General features: G+C 39.6%; 2 protein-coding genes across 4 annotated transcripts in view; one reads left to right on the top strand and one right to left on the bottom strand.

Moving 5' to 3' along the window:
• Positions 1 to 6,021: 6,021 nt before the first annotated feature.
• TM4SF4 (transmembrane 4 L six family member 4) lies at positions 6,022 to 13,165 on the top strand. The gene is made up of 5 exons (XM_058844501.1): positions 6,022 to 6,413; positions 6,657 to 6,746; positions 9,829 to 9,962; positions 12,542 to 12,725; positions 12,945 to 13,165. The coding sequence occupies exons 1-5, from the start codon at positions 6,240 to 6,242 to the stop codon at positions 12,960 to 12,962; spliced, it is 600 nt and encodes a 199-aa protein (XP_058700484.1). The 5' UTR covers positions 6,022 to 6,239; the 3' UTR covers positions 12,963 to 13,165.
• A 2,765-nt stretch (positions 13,166 to 15,930) lies between these two features.
• The window catches only part of WWTR1 (WW domain containing transcription regulator 1), a 44,490-nt gene continuing 37,209 nt past the window's right edge, over positions 15,931 to 23,211 (bottom strand). For 2 of the 3 annotated variants that reach the window (XM_058844030.1, XM_058844029.1), the window contains exons 4-6: positions 21,219 to 21,337; positions 20,564 to 20,676; positions 15,931 to 19,479 (exon numbers count right to left, since the gene is read on the bottom strand). In XM_058844030.1, the coding sequence (XP_058700013.1) occupies positions 19,295 to 19,479; positions 20,564 to 20,676; positions 21,219 to 21,337 (417 nt within the window). In that variant the 3' untranslated portion in view covers positions 15,931 to 19,294. Of the gene's footprint in view, positions 19,480 to 20,557; positions 20,677 to 21,218; positions 21,338 to 23,211 lie in introns of those variants that run through there. The other variant, XM_058844031.1, reaches the window with a different exon arrangement.

Genomic DNA, 23,211 nt, shown 5'->3' with positions numbered 1-23,211 from the left:
ATGAAACTGGACAGAAGGTTTGATGGATGTGCAGCTCACATCCTCATTACCACAGGAACCAGCATATGGGGAAAGCTGTTTATCAGCAACACAAGCTGCAGAAAGAAAGAGCTCACTTTTACTCCCATCTCCTCCGAGTCTAGAAATAAAGATGAGAGGTAAGTATTCTCTTCCCAGATTAAGGCAAAGCAACTCCATGTAAGTTTGCAGCATTATTCCTGTTTTACATTCGGGGTCACATAAGGTTCCTACCTATGGTGAGTTAATGAATTCTGAAAAGGATTCTCATCTCAATTACACTGGTATCTAGCAAGGGGTAGGAATGCACAGGCTGTATCTCTGGCACCTACCCTCCCTTAAGGCTACATATTTCCTTAAGGTGCACTTGATGTTTGCACCCCAGAAAAGACAGAAACAATCTCCAGCTGCACCAGCACTGATGGTTTGGAGACAGGGAGGGCAGCAACCACAGCCACAGCAGCCACAGCAGCACTCCTGGTATTTGCACCAGAGAGGCTGGGAAAACCCTGGGCTGTCTGTAGGACCCCTTGAAAGGGAAGCGGGAGAGAAAAACAACCAGGTGAATGGCCCTGTCACATACTATAAGAACCTGAATGCTTATAAAAGCAAAGAAGGAAATTCCAGGTGCAGGCATGTGACGTGAAAACTTAAAGATGTTTGTTGTTGCAAAATACACAGAGATAGGATAATTTCAAAATACAGACATAAAAAAACCTGTCAAAACCAACAATACAAGGATTAAAATCTGCCCTCACTGAACATGATGGGAACTATGTATTTCAAGTTGTAGCCAAGATTTCACTCAAGCAGGAGTAATTTGAATTTCTCATATTTTCAAAGATTTAGAGTCCTTGTACAAATATTAGTTACAACTGAAATTTTGTAGTGAAACATCATGTCCGCTGACTGCTAGAAGATGAAACTAGAAGCAGGCCGAAGCACAAAAAGCACTGGGTTTTTGTGAGGATAATAGACATGGAGACACACTGTGTATTGCTTCAGAAACACACTGAATTGGGAGGAACACTGGGCTCTGGAGACATATAAGTCAGTGACAAGCAGTCACTTTGAGAAAGAAGTTACAGAAAACCAAGCCCAGTGATAGCATCTTGTGACACTTCCCTGCAAAGCAGGGAAGAATAAACGCATCTGGTAAAAATAGGAGGCAGATTCATTTGTTTCTAAAATTTGAAGCAGCTGGCATCATTTCCCAGGCATCTCCTGCTTGTTTGCCTGCTTTTGTAAAGTCAAGAGGAAGAAGAAAAACTAATTTATACCAGCAAGAAGATGATTGTACCCAATGGATGCTTGTGCATTTCAGCATGCATAGTGATGGGAAGAATATGTAACTGCAAATGCTGTATAACCACTGTAAATAATAATTTGTGTGACTTGGAAAAAAACTCATAACAAGACAATAAGGAGCACACAGAAAAAGAAATAACAGGTAACCCTAAAGGAAACAATTCCTTTGTTCTCTCATTTTTGAAAATACCTTAGGTGGAATTTTAATCCTCATTATTAAAAGTACTTCAGTGGTACTTATATAGTCCACAGCGATTCTGAAGTTCCTTTGTTTTCTCCTACACACATTGTGGATTACAAAAAAGGCAATTTCATTAATACATAACAACACACCTTTTGTAAAAATGAAAAAAAACCCCACAAAACTCAAGAAATGTAACAGTAGAAAAAAAAAGAGGTACTACATACACATAGCTATGTAATTTAAATTTGTAATTTAAATTACATAGCTATGTAATATAAATTAGAGACGTATCAGAGATTACTTAGAGCCCACATGCCCATTTGCTACTGGTTGACAGTTACTTTTGGACTCATGTTCACAGTATCCCTTGAGAAGAATAAAGGAATGGAATTTTATTGAAACCCCTACAGAAGATGTTCCATGTCGAAAGGGGCACTTGTGGAAAAGCTGGCAAATGGGCAGTGGGGGGCATGCAAAACACAGACATGTAAAACAGAACGTTTACTACAGAACTATAGAACAGCAAAGAAGTATAAAGTTGAGTTACAGTACAGTGGAATACAGTAGTTCTAATGGGCCTTCCAGCCCACTTCTCCTAGACACTCATCATCAGCATACTTGGGCTTTTTTGTATTCACGATGATGTGATGCCCACGTGTCACTGAAGACACCACCCAGTCCTACATTTGTCATCAACCAAGCTACATTTGTCATAAGCTCTTATCTGAGCTTTGACAAAGGTCAAAAAGATATGAAGGGGATGCATCAACAGTCTGTCCTCAGAGCTTGGGAAAGCCCAGCAGCTGAGGCTGGGACAGGAAAACCTGTCATTAGGAAGCTCATGACACCTAGCTTTTCCTAAGGCAACTCCCCCTCTCTGCTCTCAGGTGCCTCACACACAGCCAGCCCCAGGTCTAACACAGGAGTTTGGGAATAGGAAAGGGAATTAATTTCTCCCATGCTAAAGCTGTGTATAGGGCACAATGATGGCTTTTACTTCTGTACATGCTTAGCCCCACTCTTCAGCCTTTCACTGACATGCATTGCATATCCATGCGTTTCACAGGGAAGGAGTGGCTGAATCTCAAGCAAGAGGAGCAGGGTCTGTCTCCTCAGTACATCCCACTGCATGCACCCTTTTACTACACAGCTGTGAGAGCTGGAGGGCTTTTTGGAATACTCCAAAGGACAGCTTGTGCTAATGTGATCCTTCATTGCACTGAAAATTTGGATCATATGAAGTGAGACATTTTTCAGCTCATTCTGCTTTGCACTCTCTTCACAGAAAATAACTTGGTGCACAGTTTACCAGCCTCTCTCCAGCCCTCAGTGGAACTGCACAACACCAAGCAACTACCACATCATGTTATGTGTGTTAAGAGCAATCTTATACAGGAACATTCTTCAGTATGTCTTGCTTGACATCAGTGTGTCACCATATATATTTTATAAATTATAACACATATATATAAATATATATACACACATATAAAGGCACACACACAAGCTTATAGCACCAGCAGAGGCTTGAACAAACCTATTTTCAACTAGGCTACTGTAAATCCCATCCTACTTATAAATTTTTATCATTCCCCTCCCTCCTGGCTCAATTTAAGGAAGGGTCAGTACTTGTCACAAGCTTATCAAGCTCCAGATATCCAAACTACATTTAGAATATGGAAGCAGCTACACAAATCACAAGAGCGAGGACTCATGACCTCAGGTCATAATTTTCTAATGAGTTCAGTAATTGACACAAAAAACTGATCAAGACAAACCTATCTATATTTCCAAATTACTAGATACATCAAAATACAAAATTTGGATGGTATCAGCACTGCTTATAGCCTTCTGAAACTACCAAAACTGAGTATTGATATTCCTATAATTTTCCACAGTAAAATATGCCATTTCACCTTTTGGCACAGCATGGACTTTTTATGACTCAGGAAATGAGGAGTGAAGGAAACACCCTCCCAAAGCACACCAGAAAGGAGTGCCTTCCATTATGATACCACAGCTCCTAGAAACATGCTGTTCAAGAGGACAGGATGACACAACATTAGAAGACTGGCTCCACCCCAATAACCAGCACTCAGAGTCTCCAAGATGAAGCATTTATTCCAGGACAAGAATTGTGGCTAATGTTTGATAATGGGTCACTCCTCCCAGACAGATGTCCAGAGCTGGAAAACATGGGTGTGCAAGCCACCCAGCTTTTCCCTGGGGAAAATTCTTGATTCAATCTGAATGCTGCTTTCCAGCTCAGGTTGTGTGCCACTTCCCTGCTGAAAACAAGATGTAGCTTAAGCCCTCACATAAAAGCTGGCAATAGTTTAAAAACTCCATGTATAAGTGAGTATAGTTGAACAGAGGGGTCTGGCTAGACTTCAGTGGCACTGGCAATGTTTGAGCGGAGGAAGGGAAAATACAGGAGTGCTGTGAACACCTGGCAACAACCTGGTGGAAGCATCTGCCTTTGAATCACTTGCTGTGAACCAGGATGGCAGAACCTGGATAGAATACAACTTAAAACTTTTCCTCTTTACTGCAAGCCAGGATACACAATTGCAAAAAAAGACACATTCTAGTCACATAGAGGACGGGAAGAAAGTCAGCTAAGACTTATATTCCAGCTACAGCAAACATTTTCCCTGTGCCTGTTACTGAGCCACTGTAAGTGGGAGCCAAATTACAGATGCTCTAGCAAACAGGAATGTCGTGAAAGCCTGTTTAATGTATCAGATGATGTATGGAGAATTTTCAGGTTCTGAATCTTTGCCACAGAATCAATAACTGGCTGTTGAAAGCCATGAAAACTGCTTACACTGGCCCAGCTGACAACCTCCTGAATACCACACGTAGTCTGTGATCTCAGGACTTCTTTCTCTGCCTGCTCTTCGATTGCACAATAGCTGTCCTTCTTGAGATAAAAGTTAAATTTATGAGCATGTGCCTTTCAAAATGCTATCCTCAGGGGCCATATGTATGTTGCTGTTACACAGACGGAAACAGAGGCTCCTCTCTCCTTCAGAGACCACCAACAAACCAGTGGGAACACCTCGGGCATTGTTTATTCTGAGCAGAGGCCGGACACAACAACGCCAGGACTTGGCTGGCAGCACCTTGGCAGCTCCCAGCCCTGGCACACGCAGCTGCTCTGGCTGAGCAGTGGAGGATGCAAAGGGCCATGCATTCCAAACTGTATCAAACTGAACGTGTTGTTCACAGCCCTTACTACCTCTAGCAAAAACACTAAGAGGGGAATCATGATGACATTTGAAAAACAAAAACCGCACAACTTTCAGAAACTGGTAAATCATCAACTGAAGGTTCCTGTGCATAGAATGCACTGTGATTAATGAGGATCTTTCAGTCCACCAGGAACAACCACCTTCACTGTCTAGGCTGTTCTGCTAGATCTGCGCTTCATACCAAGAACCTGTCGACTTAATTTGTGTTGCATTATTTGCCAACTTGAGAAGCTGCTCAAAAATTCACCTCGATAAATATCTGAATAAAACCTTTTACAAAGTAAACTAGTGTCATTTCCTCAGAAATCATGAGTCTGCTCAGCACTACAGACACTGGAATTCTTAGGACTGGTCCTCAAATAAACTATCCTGTGGTCTTCCTAATATATTACAGAATGCATATGATTGGCAGCAGTGACAATCATTTCTTGCTATCCTTTATTGAATTAGCTTAGATATATGTAATATGAAATATTTTCCTATGAAAGGAAAAAAAATGTGTGAGTTATCCTAAAACATGGCATATGCCATAATTTCAAAAAAACAATTTATGGAAAACATGTCAAGTTTTGATTCATCTTCATAATATAACTTAATGTTTGGTGAGGAGGGTGATTAAATATTAAAGCATTTCTAATTCAATCTTTCTTGTAAACAGTTTTCCATCATGTAGCATGAAATCACAAAATAAATATAAAATAAACATTTTAATCCCAAAAATGGAGATGAAACACATGCCCTGAGGCACAGTCAAACTGCCTAACACCAATAAATAAGCATTCCTTAGTCTGCTGCAACACAAGAACTTTCTTGGGTTTGTGAATGTGTATCTTCATTGGTCTGTAATGGCTCATCTTTGTAGTAGTTTCTCTACTATTTCTTCTTTTTCTTTTTTCTCTATTATACTTTTCTTAGTAGTTTCTCTACTATTTCAATTACAGAACTGTCTCATGACATGTAAAAACTTGGATTTTTATCCAAGTTTAATGTGTTAATATGTTATATATGTTATTCATATCAGCTGACTCATTATGCCTTTTTATGTCAGTCCTTTCAAGAGAAATGTTTTCTAGTATGAAGGAAGATCATATACTGCAAAAATGATGATCCAGAACTAAGACACATATCTACCCATGTCCTGAGCCCAGATTATGAAGTGTCAGCCACCTTAGTAAAATATTAACAGAGTTTGTGGGTTGTCATAGTTAAATGAGAGGCTGCCCTGAACGTAATTTCGTTTACAGACGTTCAGAAAATTGACATCACGGCTGCAAGGACATATAAAAACCAGCACAGTGCATTTTGGATTGACTGCAGGAACACTGACAGGAGCATTCTACAGGCTAAGCTCCTCTAACAGCGCAACAGAAACTAGATTTTGCAAAGTACACCGTGAAGCTTCTTCTTATTAATCAGTTCTGAGAACATCTGAGAGATTTTGTCTTCAATTGTGTTTTCAATTCCTTTAAAGAAGCATGTGCACAGGAGGCTGTGCGAAGTGCCTGGGAGGTACTCTCATCCCCCTGGCCGTGCTCGGCACCCTTGCTAACATTTTGTTGTTTTTCCCTGGAGGAAAAGTGGCTGAAGACAGTGCACACATTACAGATGAAGTTTGGTACTTTGGAGGGATCTTGGGATCGGGTGTATTGGTAAGTACCAAAATTCAGACATTCCTGCTTTCCCCCCACCCGCAGCCATGACTTGAAAGTCCTGAGCTTTCTCAGGACTGCAAATTCTTCTTTGATAAACAAATAAGCTATAAATCATCCAAAGGTTTGGCAATAAGTAACTTAACCTAATGATAAGAAAAAAAACCCCATAGTATTATTATATTTACAAGAAGAAGTAACTTGAATTAATCCCAATTCAAACTGTATTTCTATTATTTGTAGATGATCTTCCCTGCCTTGGTATTTTTGGGCCTTCAGAATAACGATTGCTGTGGATGCTGCGGTAATCGAAGCTGTGGAAAGAGGTTTGCGGTAAGTGAAAGGAAACATGGCAAAAAAAGGAAAAGCTAAATTGTTGCTGATATTATGTATCTTCCTCTCACAGTCATTGTGAGTCTAGACAGAGGCTGTCTTGTGTGTTGGACACACAGCCCTGACATTTGTTTGAGTGCTGGGAAGTGAAAAAAGCAGGCTGTAAAAATTGTGTTATGCCTCTGATGTTTTACCACCGGTACCACAACAGTATGGCCTCATTGGTTTTTGCCAGCACAAGATACTTTCAGTTACTATCACACTTAAAATTTATTGCTGAAAGATCTACACTGTTTTGCAGAGTACAACAATTCTCTCCTTAGCCACTTTGTTGGCAGCTTTTAAAATTACCCAGGCAGTCAGACATTACATTCCCAACTCACTGAAGGCCAACAAAATGAGCTGTATCTCATTAGATTCACAGGAAATTTCAGGAAGGAATAGACCTTGGGAGGTCACCTAATCCAACCTCCTACTTTAAGCACTGTGAAGGAGACTACACTTTGAATTTATAGCTTCCTTTCACACTAGGAAAGTTTCCAAACAATACTTTCAGACACTAATAAACCTCTCAAGCATTTTAGTTTAAATTTAAAATATTTCTAGTAGGAAAATATGTCCTTTCAAAATAAATTCTTTGGATCTAGTAAATCATTACAGTTTTTAAATAAAGGAACAGATTTTGAACTTAAAAAAAAAAAAAGAGAGAGAGAAAAACAAACGGGAAAAGATTCGCACCTATGAGGTTGACCAAAGAGCTTTCCCTAAATTCTGTCTTTGATGCTGTCTTCATGCAATATCAATAAGACAGATTGAACTTTGAGAAGGAGGAAATGGAGCCATCTGTTTCTATTTACAACACTGCATGATCAATTTTCTGCAAGCAGTGAAGAGAAACTAGCTGAGTTTTGCAGAGAACTGCAGCTTTGCTGCTGCTCAGCAGGTGGTGACCAGGGGCATGGTCACACACAGTGACCACTGTCACACAGTGACCAGGGGACACACACAGTGACCATGATCACACACAGTGACCAGGGGACACACACAGTGACCATGGTCACACACAGTGACCACTGTCACACAGTGACCAGGGGACACACACAGTGACCAGGGGCCACACACAGTGACCATTGTCACACACAGTGACCATGATCACACACAGTGACCAGGGGACACACACAGTGACCAGGGGACACACACAGTGACCAGGGGCCACACACAGTGACCATTGTCACACACAGTGACCAGGGGACACACACAGTGACCATTGTCACACACAGTGACCAGGGGACACACACAGTGACCACTGTCACACACAGTGACCAGAGACCACACACAGTGACCATGGTCACACACAGTGACCACTGTCACACAGTGACCAGGGGACACACACAGTGACCAGGGGCCACACACAGTGACCATTGTCACACACAGTGACCATGATCACACACAGTGACCAGGGGACACACACAGTGACCAGGGGACACACACAGTGACCAGGGGCCACACACAGTGACCATTGTCACACACAGTGACCAGGGGACACACACAGTGACCATTGTCACACACAGTGACCAGGGGACACACACAGTGACCACTGTCACACACAGTGACCAGAGACCACACACAGTGACCATGGTCACACACAGTGACCATTGTCACACACAGTGACCAGGGGACACACACAGTGACCACTGTCACACACAGTGACCACTGTCACACACAGTGACCACTGTCACACAGTGACCAGGGGACACACACAGTGACCAGAGACCACACACAGTGACCAGGGGCCACACACAGTGACCAGGGGACACACACAGTGACCATTGTCACACACAGTGACCATTGTCACACACAGTGACCAGGGGACACACACAGTGACCATGGTCACACACAGTGACCACTGTCACACAGTGACCAGGGGACACACACAGTGACCAGGGGACACAGACAGTGACCAGGGGCCACACACAGTGACCATGGCGAGCGCTGGCTGGTGGGAGCCAACCTGCACGTGCACGGTGCTGCCTGCAAAGCAACCTGCCTTCTTTGCTGACAGGCATGTTAGAGTGCAGCTGACTGGGAATATTAATACAGTCAAGACTACCAAGTACACTGCACTACAAGAGTCCTATGGCCTTATCACCATCAGCATGGTTGAGAACCAAATTTAGTCTCGTATATTCCAGTTAGCTGAAATCCATTATTATGATGTCTACTGCGAAAGCATAATTTTTAAGTTTCCCCTGTCAGATTTATCAACATAAAAATGCATGCCAGGACTCAAGACCTCTTGTGATGAGGTCTGAACAAAAACTCACATTTGATTTGATGGTATTAGAGGTTGTTTCCAACCCAAATGATTCTATGACCTGGAAGGTTTTGTTTTTTTCTTCACCTGTATTACTTTATTCCAATTAAGGACACTACCTCTACCTACAAACGGTAATGGCTACAGAATTTTTTCAGAATTCAAGCAGGACATTAGTTCTTGCATGATTTACTTACATATAGTATATATGGAAAACTCTGTAATAAAAAGCCAGAAAAATAAAGACATACTTTGCCATCCATTCCAATTATACTACCAGAGCTTACACTGCTAAGTACCTGGGAGGAGATAAAGCATACTAATATGAAACCTGAAGAGAGAGCTGGGAAGGAAAACTATAATTATTTGGTCCAAATATAACCAAGATATGAAAGCTAACTTGTAAAGGATAGTGTCAACTTTTTTTAAAATGCCTTGAGTGGTCAAAGACTTCAGTGTGGCTTGCAGTCTCCTGAGGAAAACCTCTCCTGCAGGGGAACAGGAGGCCCCAGAGGGGAGCAGTGCCATCTGCTGCCAGCCTCTGCCTTCTCCTCCCCAGGCACACAGGGCTGATGATGGCCAAGCTTTAAAATACCACTACAAGTATGCATTACACTTTTACTATGCAATGAAAACTAACTGACTTCAGCTGTTCAGGTGTTGGTTATTTGACTATTAACACCTGCATTTAGGGTACGTTCACTGACATTAAGGGTGCACTTAATTGATTGAATGAGAACCAAAACAACCTTATTTTTTCTTCATCAGATGTTTTCTTCTATAATATTTGCCGCCGTTGGAGTTCTGGGAGCTGGATATTGCCTTATTTTGTCAGCAGTAGCCCTAAACAAAGGCCCTAAATGTAACACTGGAGAAAAGTGGACCTACCCTTTCCAGGATGGGTAAGACAAGGCAATCAGAAAAAAATGATACATGTTTTAAGTTTGTGAGGTGATTCAAATTCAAAATCCATTGTATAAAAATGGGAATGATACCACTTGTCTAAATTATAGAAGATCTTTGAAGTGCCTGTAGCACACAGCAACACTTCATAAGGTTCAAGAGCAGGGATATAAGAATAGCAAAACTACTGAGTTTCAGAGAGGCCAATAAAGAGAAATGCACAGCCTCTCCCTAGGTTATTCTTGGGATGATAAGCAACATATGGGGATAAATTCCACTTAGATGAATAGCAATCTGAGACACCTCTCAGAGTCCTGAAGGATTTGGCTGATGTAATTGCCAAGCCACTCTCCATATTTGCCAAGTCCCGGCAGTCAGCTGGAGCCCCAGGCGGCTGGAAAAGAGGAAAACACGCTTCTTTAAAACTTTAAAACTTCCTAAAGGAAGGAGGACCCTGGGAACCATCGACGTGTCAGCCTCACCTCTGTGCCTGGGAAGATCATGGAATAGCTCCTCATAGAAGGTCTGATGATGCACATGGAGCACAGGGAAGTGATTTGGGACTATCAGCATGGCTTCACCAAGGGCAAGCCCCGCCTGACCAACCCAGTGGCCTTCTACGATGGGGAGACTCCATCAGTGCATAATGGAAGGACTACAGAAGTCACCTGGATGCAATCCCCCACAATATCCTGCTCTCTAAATTGGAGAGAGATGGATTTGATGGATGAACTGCTAGATGGTGAAGAAAGTGGTTGGATGGCCGCATCCAGAGGGTGGTGGTCAGTGCCTCAGGATCCTTATGGACATCAGTGACAAGCGGTGTCCCTAAGGGATCCCTACTAGGACTGGTGTTATTTCATATCTTCATTAATGACACAGATGGAAGAGGCTACCAAGATGATCATAGGGATGGAACACCTGTTCTGTGAGGAAAGGCTGCAAGAATTGAGATTATTCAGCCTGGAGAAGAGAAGCTTCAGGGTGACCTGACTGTGGCTTTCCAGTACCTGATGGGAGCTTACAAGAAAGATGAAGAGGGACTTTTTATAAGAAGAGGATGTAGTGACAGGAGAAGACAATGGCTTTAAACAGAGAGTGGGTTTAGATCAAATGTTAGGAAAAAATTCTTCCCTGTGAAGGTGGTGAGGCACTGGCACAGGCTGCCCAGAGAAGCTGTGGATACCCCATCCCTGGAAGTGCTTGAGGCTGGGCTGGACAGGGCATGGAGCAACCTGGGAGAGCAGAAGGGGTCCCTGACCATGGCAAGGGCATTGGAATGAGATGATCTTTCAGGCCCCTTCCGACCCAAACCATTCTGTGATTCTATGATTTTCCTGAAATTTAATGGTATGCAAATAATTACTATTCATAATATAATATCTATAATATTAATAAATATAAATAATGTATAATTTTATTTTGGCTGTGGCATTTGGAAGCTGCTTGTTCCTCATGCTCTGCAACTCAAACATGTTAGGTGTCATGTATATTTCTCACTTAACCCCAGCAGTCCCACTGCTCAGGCTGAAGTCAAGACAAGTTAAGCTAACAACAGGGCACAATGTACTACCGAGGAGAGCAGGTGTGATCAGAACAGAATGGCAAGGGCTGCAGTAAACTCCTCATTACCTCAGAACATTTAATGCAGTCTGCCTCAGTCAAGAGTAACCTGGCAGCATTTCTTACATAATATACAAAAAGATTTTATTTTGGGTTGAAAAAAAAAAAAAAAAGAAAGAAAACAAGAATTACACAGGTGAAAGATTATTTGTTCATGCACCAGTGAGGGCTGGAAACCAACTCCCTTGGTGTGAGAGTTGATTCTCAGACTGATCCTGAGAGTCTTTGGAAATATGCTCTGTTTCACAAAGTTTTGGTTGCAGTCCAGAAATCAATTGACAAGAACACAAACAAGTCAGCAGTAAGAATATGCACATGAAATATAGCCAGTGGTTAAGCAGTTTACAATTAAATCAAAATGTGACTGTAAAAATTATTGAAGTTATTACCTTCACTTTAGATGTGGCATCTAAAACAACAAAAGCTGTTCTTTTCAACTCAGTGGGCAAGAGATGACTTGCATAATTTCATGATTTCTTTTGATAATTCAGTTGTTTTGATTACAATGCACTTCCCTGTTCCCAACTGTACTTTGACATACTGGATTACATGCCCTGATCATAGTCCCTCACACCCCCACCCCCCCCCAAAAAAAATGCTGTAATCAAGTAAAAGCAGCAAAAATGCCCCTGACAAAACACTGGAACATTTGGCACACTTGGCTTAGCTAATATCTTTTCTTCACGAAACACTAAAAATGGTTCAATTGTAACGAACATGTACTTGTCTCAACTTGCTCCCTTCTGATGTCTGTTTTTTTCAAATCACTTGCTTCAGCTTACCTAGAAACTAAACTGAAGTCAATTTCTAGGTAAGTAGCAGCAGTGTGCCAATGGAAAGTCTTACCCAAGCGAACAGAACCTCAGCCACGCCACAGCAGTAACAACCTCTCAGAGGGGAGAGACCTCCTTTGGGAGTTAATTGTCCTCTTGCTAACTATTTTGCTCTCCTGTAGGAATTACCTTGCTGACCATGAATTGTGGAACCTGTGTCAGTCACCTGACAATATTGTCCCATGGCACCTGACTCTCTTCTCCTTGCTGCTGGTCATGAGCGGGATCCAGGGACTGCTCTGTGGAATTCAGATGGTGAATGGCCTGTTTGGAACCCTCTGTGGGGACTGCAAATGCTGTTGTGGGGTGAGCAACTGATGATTCTCCTTTGTTATCTTGTGTACTGATGAGTTACATACCCACCTCTAGCTGACAGACAGAAAAACTAGCCTTCCTTCAGCTCTATGATCATGTTTTCTAACATACTGCCAAAACCCTACACTGTTGCCATGAGGAGTAATACAACCCTTAGAAAGTCACAGCAATATTAGTCAGGAAATTACCTCCATGTTTTCATTCTTCCAGGGAGATGGAACTGTCTGATGAACAGGAATATTGCAGACAACTCTCCCCTCCCTGGGAGGATCCCTTCTGCAGCCGCTCCACAAAGCAGCCCTCGGATGCACTGCCTCTGGCTAAGAAGATGAGGATGAAGGGCTCTTCCTCCCACCAGTGTTATGAAGCCCTGACTCCCTTTCCAGCCTTCCTGAAATCCCTCATTGTGGAATAAAATACGTGAAATACAAGCCTCACATTCATATTTATTTTTGTAAAACAGCTTCCATTTAAAAAGAGGGTATTCTCAGGCAAAATACAATTTTTATTCTGGTCAGTTAGCTAGCTTGTAACTCCTCAAAGCTTCCAATCTATATATAAGCGAAAATGCTGTTTATTAAACTTTTTGCAAAAAGTAGCTGTATTTGACACAGTGCTATGGAAGAGATAGGAAAGACAATAGAGAGCTAGCTCAAAGGCAAAAATACCTTTTAGAAAGAACTTCTAAAACTTAAAAAGAAAAAGCTACCTCCCAAAGGAGTAAAGGAGAAAATAAGAGGGATTGGAGACATTTGAGGGTGTCAACTATCAACTAATATGCTTCTTTAAAAAAAATTCTGAAACAAATTTTCACAAATCAGCTTACCAGGCTGGATGTCCCAGCACTTCTCGATATTGGGTGTATCTGTTTCCTAAAACTTTCCACCAGAAATAATGATTCTGTGGCATGTGCTTCCAGAAAATGTATTTCATGCACTGTGTATTTACACTAGGAGATATCTGAAGAATCTAGAAGTACTTAAAAGCACTGAAAGCTCCTGAGCAACATGCAGAAATGTTAAACAGTTTGATATAGGTACTGAGAATTATGTTGTACAAGATGGTAAATTGTAAAAAAAAAACAAACTCTTTAGGAACAGCTGTCTGTGCCACCTGTTCTACTGCATAGCCCAGGAATTTGAAAGTACTCTTTATTTCAACACACGCTGTGCTATGGTCTCACATCTATTCTTTCATCTCTGGTGAGCAGCTGTCCAGCACCTCATCTTGCATTTGTCTTGTTTGATTTATATGAAGCCTTTGGGAAAAAGGAATGTTTCTCATCAGCATTCAACAAAGGGATGGGTAGCTGCATAGCATACAACTTGGATGTATCAATAAACAGAGTACATAAATCTTCGTGGGAGATGGGATAAGAAATAAAAGGCAACAAGCTATGATACCTAAAACCAAAACCAATGAGCTGCTGCTTCTAAGAGATACCCAGCTACATGATGGCTTTCTAACACGAGCTAATATATAGCAGATACTCACACAAGGTGCACACATTTCATCTTGTGATCCAGACTGCATTCTCACCTTGCCCTTCAGGTGTATTGAAAAAGGGTAAATGAGCAGGAACCAGCAGTCCAGCTGAACTCACACTTTGACGTCCCAACAATGGTGTTTCCAAATCTATTCAATTAAACCTAACATCTGAGGCTTTTTCAAGTGAATCACACATCTGCAGTGTCAATTCTGCAGTAACTGGAGATTGTTCTGTGTTTTTAGTAAGCAAAGCATCCAGTAAAATCAAGGAGAGGAACTGACCATAGATCCTCATAACAGAATGATGTAAAAAGCCTGTGTTCATTCCAGAAAAGAAGGCAGAGATAAAGAGAGTGCAATGCTAGGAAGGGACAGAAAGATGATGGTAAGAAAGAAGCCATAAACAGGGATAACTGAAAGTGTTAACAGACCTCAGGAACCCTGACCAACTTAAAGACTACACTAGAAATATCATAGAAATAATGTAGAAATATCAACATACACTAATACAGAAGTAAAAATAATAGCAGTCAAAAGAAAGAATATTAGTATTATTCATAAAATCTCAGAAATACCCACGCTGGCTGAAGCTTCATTATTCACCCATAAAAATTGGCTGCTGGGTGACCAGGGTGCTGAGACCACGGCAACTTCAATATTGCATGGCACTGTTTTAGCTGAGAGATATCACTGGTAAAGTACATTGTTATTTAAAGCATATTGTAAAGTACATTGGTTATTTAAACAGCTCAGATTACAACATGTGGAGCATGTGCATGTGATTTTGAGTCCATGCACTTCAGCAGGACAAAACTGGTTCAGCCCCTGCACAAGAGAACTATATACAGTTAGTTCTCTTTTTTGATTGTCTTCAGTAAAGAGACTGCTGAAAAATGATTCATTAACCACAGGAAAATGTCACCTTCCAGGGAGTGATGCATTAACTGGAGACTCTGTGCAAAAGGTTCATCTCTAAAGGAGGAAGTAACATATAAAATGCTGAAAAAAAATTTGCTCAGCCCAGAACAAGGGATGTTTTCTCACATCATTCCAGTCTGGAACACCTGTCTCCAGTTCAACTTTAGCTCCCTCTTCATGGATTGTACATTACTCATAGTGTAACCAGCTGCAAGGCAAACAATGTCAAAACCCTGGAGCCATTCCAGCTGTCAGAGGGTGGGAAGGCTGACTTCTTCCATTACACTGATATGGGTGAGGTCTTTGCCCCATATTTTAATTCAAATGTATATTGAATTGAATATATATATATGAATAATTGAATATACAATATACAATATGAAATTGATATTTAGAAATGAAATAGAAATTTATTAGAAATGTACGCCTTTTTCACAGAATAGTATTATAATAATAGCACACCTTTATTCCAAGCAGCGTTTTACAGTTCCCTAGGAAGCCCATACTAAAACCTTCAAACCCACCCCCTCCCCTAAAGAAATTATTTTAAAAAAACAATATGCATCCAAAATCTTTCAAGTTCATTTGTATTTTTTCATGTAAAAGATCAAAGAAATAATTAAAAAAAAAATCAAGCCAGAATCAAACCCAGGATACAACAGGTTGATCTGATTGCCTCCAATACAATCTATTGCAAGGTACTAAAAATTAAAAACAAATGCTCATACAAGTCTTATAAAAAAAATGAAAAAAAGGAAATAGTTAAAGAACTAGCATATACATAGATGTATGCGTTGGGAAACAAGTTTATTTGGACAACCCACATTTTTCTGTAATTAAAATATAGATTTAAATCCTTCCCTTCCCCTAAACAGCATTTGTTAACAAAAAGTCAAACCCAATACCTCCCCAAGTTACATTCTACCAGTATTACCAGAATACAAACTGTAATTAACCATGTCCCGTTACTTCTGTATCATCAAGGCTTATATATGCCTCCTCAGGGATAGGCACAACAAAATTGTCCAGCTAGCACATGGGTTGTATTTATACTACAAGTAGACAATGTACAGTTTAGTACATAAATGCTCAAAACCTGAAATAGTACAGTGAAGTATTGTCAACAATAAATTTATTTTCATATTACATATGCTCTGAATACTGTAAAGGTCTGTCATAAGCCTGTTTAAAGCCAGAAACTTTTTTAAAAAGGTAACTTTGAAAGATAGATTTTATTGTCATTGCACTTCATCAGATACATCATCTCCGTAACAAAAGTTAAAAGCTGTCAGTGTAAAGAATCACTTTTAATTTAACCAGGATTTGTTTCATGACTGAGTAAAGATCTAACCCAAGATTCTGGCAGCTGTTTCAACCTGAAGTGTTGCTCCACACAGCAACAGATCTGTTTTACATCTGCTGCTGGCTTACAATGGAAGTAACACAGAAACACAGTTTATGATTGCTTTACCCTTTTAAGGTCTTTGCACCAAGACACTCAACCACCAGAAACACAAATGAAAAACAAACCAAGCTTGCAGCTTCACAATTCTGATAAATACCTGATGTGATTTCACTATAAAGTTGCATTCATTCTCCCTGTATGAAGAACAGCCTTTGGCTGACAACAATGCACGTGGTGGGCAGGAACCAGCACCAGCTATCTCACACAGCTGCGAGCTGCTCTGAGCCTGACCTGCTCAGAGTATCTTCTGTTACGACAAATGTACATGTTCAGTGGCGCAGTTACTAGCAAATTAACAAAGTGCATTCTCTAAACATAACCTGTCATGGGCACTATCACCTGGGTCACACCAGCACTCAGATCCACAGCTGCTGTGGGTCACTCCAGCACCACTGGCTGCCAGCTCCTTACGCCAACTGAGCACTGCTAGTGACGTGGCCTTGAAAGTTGGCCAGAAAATCTCCAATTCATTACCAACATCAGTCATGGAACTAAAGAACAAAGCCTTAGGACCATCTGTTCTTCATTTAGGCTGACAATCTGAAGAAATCTTTAAAAGAGAGAGATTAAAACTAATTACAGTAATACTGGTCAGCCCTACCCAGTCCCCTGTTTATTCAAAAGAAATTTATGCTATCTTAACAGTTAGCAAAACTGGCAAGAATAAAAAAAACCCAAACTAATAACTCCTCAAAAGAATAAAAGAAACACAATGCCCATTCAGCGATTAAATTCTGTGCAGACACAACTCTGCTGTTCCATCTCTTTTTCTATTAAAAAAAAAAACAAAACAAAAGCATTTTTTAAAAGCTGCCTTCTACTATAGTTATCATAACTGTAGGTCTTTGCCTGATATCTCCTTTTTCAGAATTTCAGTGTGTGCTCTTTTTATTTTCCATCCTGTGACACCATGTACCCTTAGCAGTTCATTTACTGTATCGAGTGCTTCTGTTATGTTTTTCACTGAATACCAGAGATTCATTTGCTATGTACTGTCTGCAGCCATCCTTCCCAGCAAGGATCTACATTTATTACCTCATCATTTGTCTTCCAAATCTGCTCTGTGTTCCCACCACTTCACCACTGACCTTTTCACCTACCCTCACCCAACCAGATGTGAAAATGTCTTTAGGGGTCAATATTCTGATGCATCATTAAGATCTTGTTAAGTGTTATCAGACCTGGCACACACATTTACACTTAGTGCTACATCTCTTTACATAGCCTGGATTAAACTCAGAGAAAAGTTATAATGCCTTTCATAAAATTACCTATTTTGCAATACAAAATGCTTAAATCCATTAATTATAAATAAGATGATTTCAAAACATTTAAGAATATTCAGGACTTAACTTGCATTTCAGGAGAATTTCAGGCTTAATGTTCTTGATGTTTTCTCAGTCCCAAACCTCTGATAAGGAAGTTTTGTAGGATACACAACAGGTAAAAACACACAGCACATACCTCATGTCCTGTGCACCAGTTATGGTAAGTAAAAGACATAAAAACTAAGCAGCTTCACCAGGTGAGTCCCTGCTCAGGTGAGTCCCTGGTGAATTCTTCTTTAGCAGTGCCCTGATAAAGTTCCTGTTTTTTTTCATGTATACAACTACATGTATTTTGACATTGTCAGTTAAAAACATCACTGAAAACAGTACAAGGAAGGTTTTTCTCCCCTATGTTTTTCTCCCCACTATGTATGACATTAAAAAGTTGTGCCACATTTTCCAGAATTGATTTTTAGAACTCATTTTAAAAGAATATTTTTGCGCTTAAGATACTTGCCACAGATTTTATATATATAAAAAATTGCTTATTCCTGTGTTAAATTACAAAGCTGTAGTGCTTAATATAATAAACTAAAAAAATCTAAGATTTTTTTTAAATGCTTGATTATAATACATTTCTTTACTTTTAAAAGGCAACAGTCAGTACCAGCCTGGTTTATTTTGTAACAATATTGTAGTGTAAAAATGTTGCTAAAAAATTTTGGTACTTTGAGATTGGAAGTAATTATTTTCTGAAAACTATACAGTAATTTACTGAAAAAAAAAGAAGAAAGAATCTGCTATAGTATTATTTGTGCCTTCACAAATATATAATGGGAATTATGCTTGATATGGATCAGATTTGAACTGTATTCTATACAGAACAGTTAGTTACTAAGAACTAAAAAATATTTTTAAGGCTTAAGTAAGTTGATTTTAAAAAAGCTTCTGATACTATTGTTATAAAGATAATAATAAAACTTCTCTCATGTTCTGATGCTTTGCACTGTTTTTGAACCAAGTGACCTAGGAAGGGTCTGTAATGTCAACCATTGCCCAGGAGATCAGTCAGGGATGTGCACAAATATCAGTCTCTTTCTGTCCTAAAAGTGAAGTGTTTCTGCCTGGTTTGAAAAGGTAAAAAAGTACACAGATGTGTAAAGTTGTGTGGGCTTTTTTAATGAATTATATATCTATGTATGTATTTTATATATATATATATATATATAAAATGCATTTTATGCTTAAATTAGTATCAATAAAATCCAGACAGATATTAAACTGACCATAAAGATGATGTAACAAAAGTCAATAAGGTGGTATTGTTGTATCTCTTGAGGATATTCAGATTATCTATGCCTACCTCAAGAGAAAAAAGAAATCTGAATTGCACTGAATTGCACCAGGTAAGCATTGCTTGGCTACAGCCAGGTAAGGAAGGGCTCATTTTTGTTAAGCACTGACTCCACGTCGTTGAGAATAGGGATCAAGTCTTCTGACTCTAGAGTCCCAAGATCAACATTTGTTCCTGGAAGACAGTCGAGGAAATCAGGGAAGCGTGTTTGTTGTGGATTTATGTTCAATGTTGTCTGTGCTATAGTTTCTCCTAGGAAAAGTAAAGAAGAACTTTTGAAGTACCATACTCTTATTGTGGGTAATTTAAAACAATAGAATTGACATAAAAATTGATTCCCCTTTTCCCACAAGCACTTGTGAGCACTCTATTCACCACAAATGTTATCTCAAAACTGTATTTAGGTGCAGAGTACATATTCTTAGAATACATTTCATATCCTTGCTCTGATCTTGAAATCACAAAAGGTCCTTTCCAGCAGTGCTCAAAGATCCAGCTCTGGCCTTCCACTTGGGAGGCAGGACAGTTTCAAGTTTGTTTCCTGGTCTGCTCACGGAGCATCAAAGGATGCTCATGCATACCTCCATCCTGATCTCTGCACCAGGGGCAATGCAGTCCATAGGTAATAACTGAAAAAAGTGCTTTACAGCAATTTAATTCTGTAATGTTACCTTTTTTTTTCCTTTTTTTTCTTTTTTTTTTTTAATAAATTAGTAAGAACAAGCATGAACATCTTTAATAGATAAAACTTTCAATCTCTGCCTAAAACTGAATTTCTGATGACTTCAAAAGGAACTTTAGGTTAGGAAGTGCTGAGAATTTCACTCTCTGAAAAAACCTTTATTTCCTCGTAAATTATTTCAGTATTTTAAACACCATGAGGATACTAACATAAAATAAATACATATCAAAATGTAAGCTAGCTAAACACATTCTGTTTGAAGACAAATCCAATTCTGCCAATGTAAAAGACTCACAAGCAAGACTGATTTCCCAGAGTTAGAAAATGTATTGATTTGTACATATAACCCAAAACTTTTTACTCCCCCTACCATGGACAATGGTATGAAAATAGGAATTAAAGCTTGCATTTTCCAGGTTTTATTTACTCTGTTTAATATCAGTCTGAGGTAAAAGGGTAGAATCTGGATCTAAGTTAAAGTTGAGAACCTTCTGGGCACTAAGCACCATCTAGGCATTTTATCCCAGTCTTAGTCTATTCTCTTGGATAGGAAAGCCAGAGATTATTGTTCAGTTATGCAATTATAAAACATCACTAGTCATAATACAAAATCATTAACTGGACTATACTTAAAGCCAAATCTGAGTATTCTACCTGTATCCATCTCATCTACGTTGCTGAGGAAATCTTCAGGTGTTGTTGGTATACTGTAGCATCCTAAGCCCAAGCCACTGTCTGTACTCTGTTCCCTGGAGTGGTATGGCCCACTACAAATTGAAAGATGAAAAGGACTCAGTAAACATGCTCTGACAGACACAGCTCCTGAGCACAGCGTTGGAAGAGAACACAGTAAGTTACATATCAGAAGTAGACACTGAGTCATTAAGCCTCATCCTCAACTGTTGGCCACTGATCAGCCAACATCATATTTGGGTCACATCAGCCCAAACAACAAAGTAATTGAAGCGAGGCCACTCTTAAATTTTGAAATACTCACATGCATATATATATATCTAGTGGAAATCAGTTCTGACAGCCTAAAAAGTTGCGTTTATTTATACTTAGGTAACATATCTGTTCTACCTAGTCTTCTACATACACTAACAACAGAATTAAAACCACCTGTTACAATTTATTGCTTTTGCTAAGGTTCCTTCTTGAAGCATGAATTGAAAGATTTCAGGTCAGCCACTCAGCCATACAGTAAGTAAACAAAAGAAGATGATATAGGGACTATTTTAGAGAGACAGCTGTGACAGTTTAGTGAAAGCAACAGAAGCAATTGCCTGATGAAGAAGAATTAACTTGCCTGTTCAAGAAAGGATCAGATCCATTATTTGTAATAGGCCTCATGTCCTGTGTCACAGCTGTGTGAACTGAGACCATGTTTTCTGAGTCCATAGGAAGTTGTCTGCATAGAGCAGCTTCCTGAAAAGACACAAATAAATACATGGGAAGGGTTATTCCAACAGCTCAGAAATACTGTAGTCTTGTAACAAGTGAACATGTAATATAGACACCAAAGAAAATGAATTCTGAGTGATGTCACTGATGAATATTTGTTTACACTGATATGAAGAAAATCATGATGTAGACAGACATACCCACCTGTGCTGGCTTAAAGCACCATGGAATCTAGCTGTCAGTTACCATGTCTGGAAGCCAGACTGTAATCCAGCAACCATAAAGTACTCTACATGTTAGAAGAAAACCACTGGAACCAAGACTGTGATTCAGTAAGGTTTAGAAGGAACACTGCCTAATAATAAGCATTTGCCTAATGACCTGTCTCATGTCTGCTATCTGCAGGATGATCAACAAGCAATCAGAGCCAAAGGAAACTCATTTCGCAACTCTTCCTGAAAGATAAATTCTTCCAGCATTATCTCTGCGAAACACCCATGACATCTAGTGGTACAGGGCTCCATATAGAATTTGTCTGACTCCAACAGGATGTTCCCGACAAAAATCCCAAGACCTTAAAATAATAAAGCTGTATCTTTTTTTACCATAATTTACTCAACTTATTTTTTCTAATGAAACAAGCAAAGTAAATATTTCATTTAAATCCTAGTAGAAAACTTCTTTCCTCTGAATCAGTCATTCAGTCTCCCCAGTACAGAAAGGATTAACAGGTTTTCAAGGCCAGAATATGATGCTTTACTGTTTTAATTTTTTTTTTCATTGAGGAGGAGTGGTCTGGTCTCTTTGTGAATAATGTAATACATACTGGTGCCCATTATTGCAATATTTCTTTTGTAACAAAATTATCAATATATTCATAGATAAATTATAATTTACATTAGATGGTGTCAGTATTTAGCAAGTGTTAGGAACAAACATTCTTAAGATTCTTATTTGCTTATGTATGATAGGTTATGTTTATGATTAAGTTTGTCAAGTGACAATTTCAATGGTGACATTTCTATTTAGAATTTAATCAGCAGGAGTCTGAAAATGTACAAACCTCAGAGGAGGGGAAAGTGTCTTTTTTAGCAGATATTTTCTGTCTACATGCAGATATTTTCAGTACTTTTTTAAAATATAAAAAAGACATCTACAGCCACACGAGATTTAGACAGGCCTTCCAAAGCAAAACATTTGTAAGCTGAAAAGCCTGCAGCACCCTAAAGAAATACTCCCACTATCAGTTAACCTAACCTAACTTCCTGTCTCTTCTTTGTTGCAAGAAACACCATATTTATTACAGAGTTACTTGATCTACTCTCCCTTGGGGAATGGCTCACCCCTCATGTCTTTATTTCAACATATTGCATGTTGCTTGCAATATTAACTCTATGTGTACTTTTAAAATGTGGAACAACAGACTCTTGCACACTGGAGACAGATTAGGCTGGGGAAGCAGACAGAGCACTGGCTCCACCATATGTGACATATGTTCTTCTGCTGCAGGTCACTTGTTCAGAAGTCACATTGCAATTTTAGGACTGCTACAGATGTCAGATTCCTTTGCTCCTTTGACATTATTACAGCAATGGTCAGTACTAATGGATCAACTACACAATGCCCAAAGCTGTATGCCCAAAGCCCTCTTATGTCCTGTTCTCTATTCTAAACATGACTACAAGGTTTTTAAGAAGAATATTTGTAAATCTCCTACCCAACGATAAAAGTCTGGCTGCAGAGAGGTCCTGCAGCTCTGTGAGCAGCAATGTTACAGCCTCAGCCTTTGAATGCAGGAGGGCCTTTCAGTGATTTCTGACCAATATTACCTCTACCAACTTCCATTTCCAAGAGGCTCTTAAGCAGCAACCAGATTCTCTCTTTTCCTTTGGAAAGCT

This window comes from Poecile atricapillus, chromosome 8 (assembly GCF_030490865.1).
Source record: "Poecile atricapillus isolate bPoeAtr1 chromosome 8, bPoeAtr1.hap1, whole genome shotgun sequence".
NCBI lineage: Eukaryota > Metazoa > Chordata > Aves > Passeriformes > Paridae > Poecile > Poecile atricapillus.
This window is presented reverse-complemented; position numbering and strand designations above follow the sequence as displayed.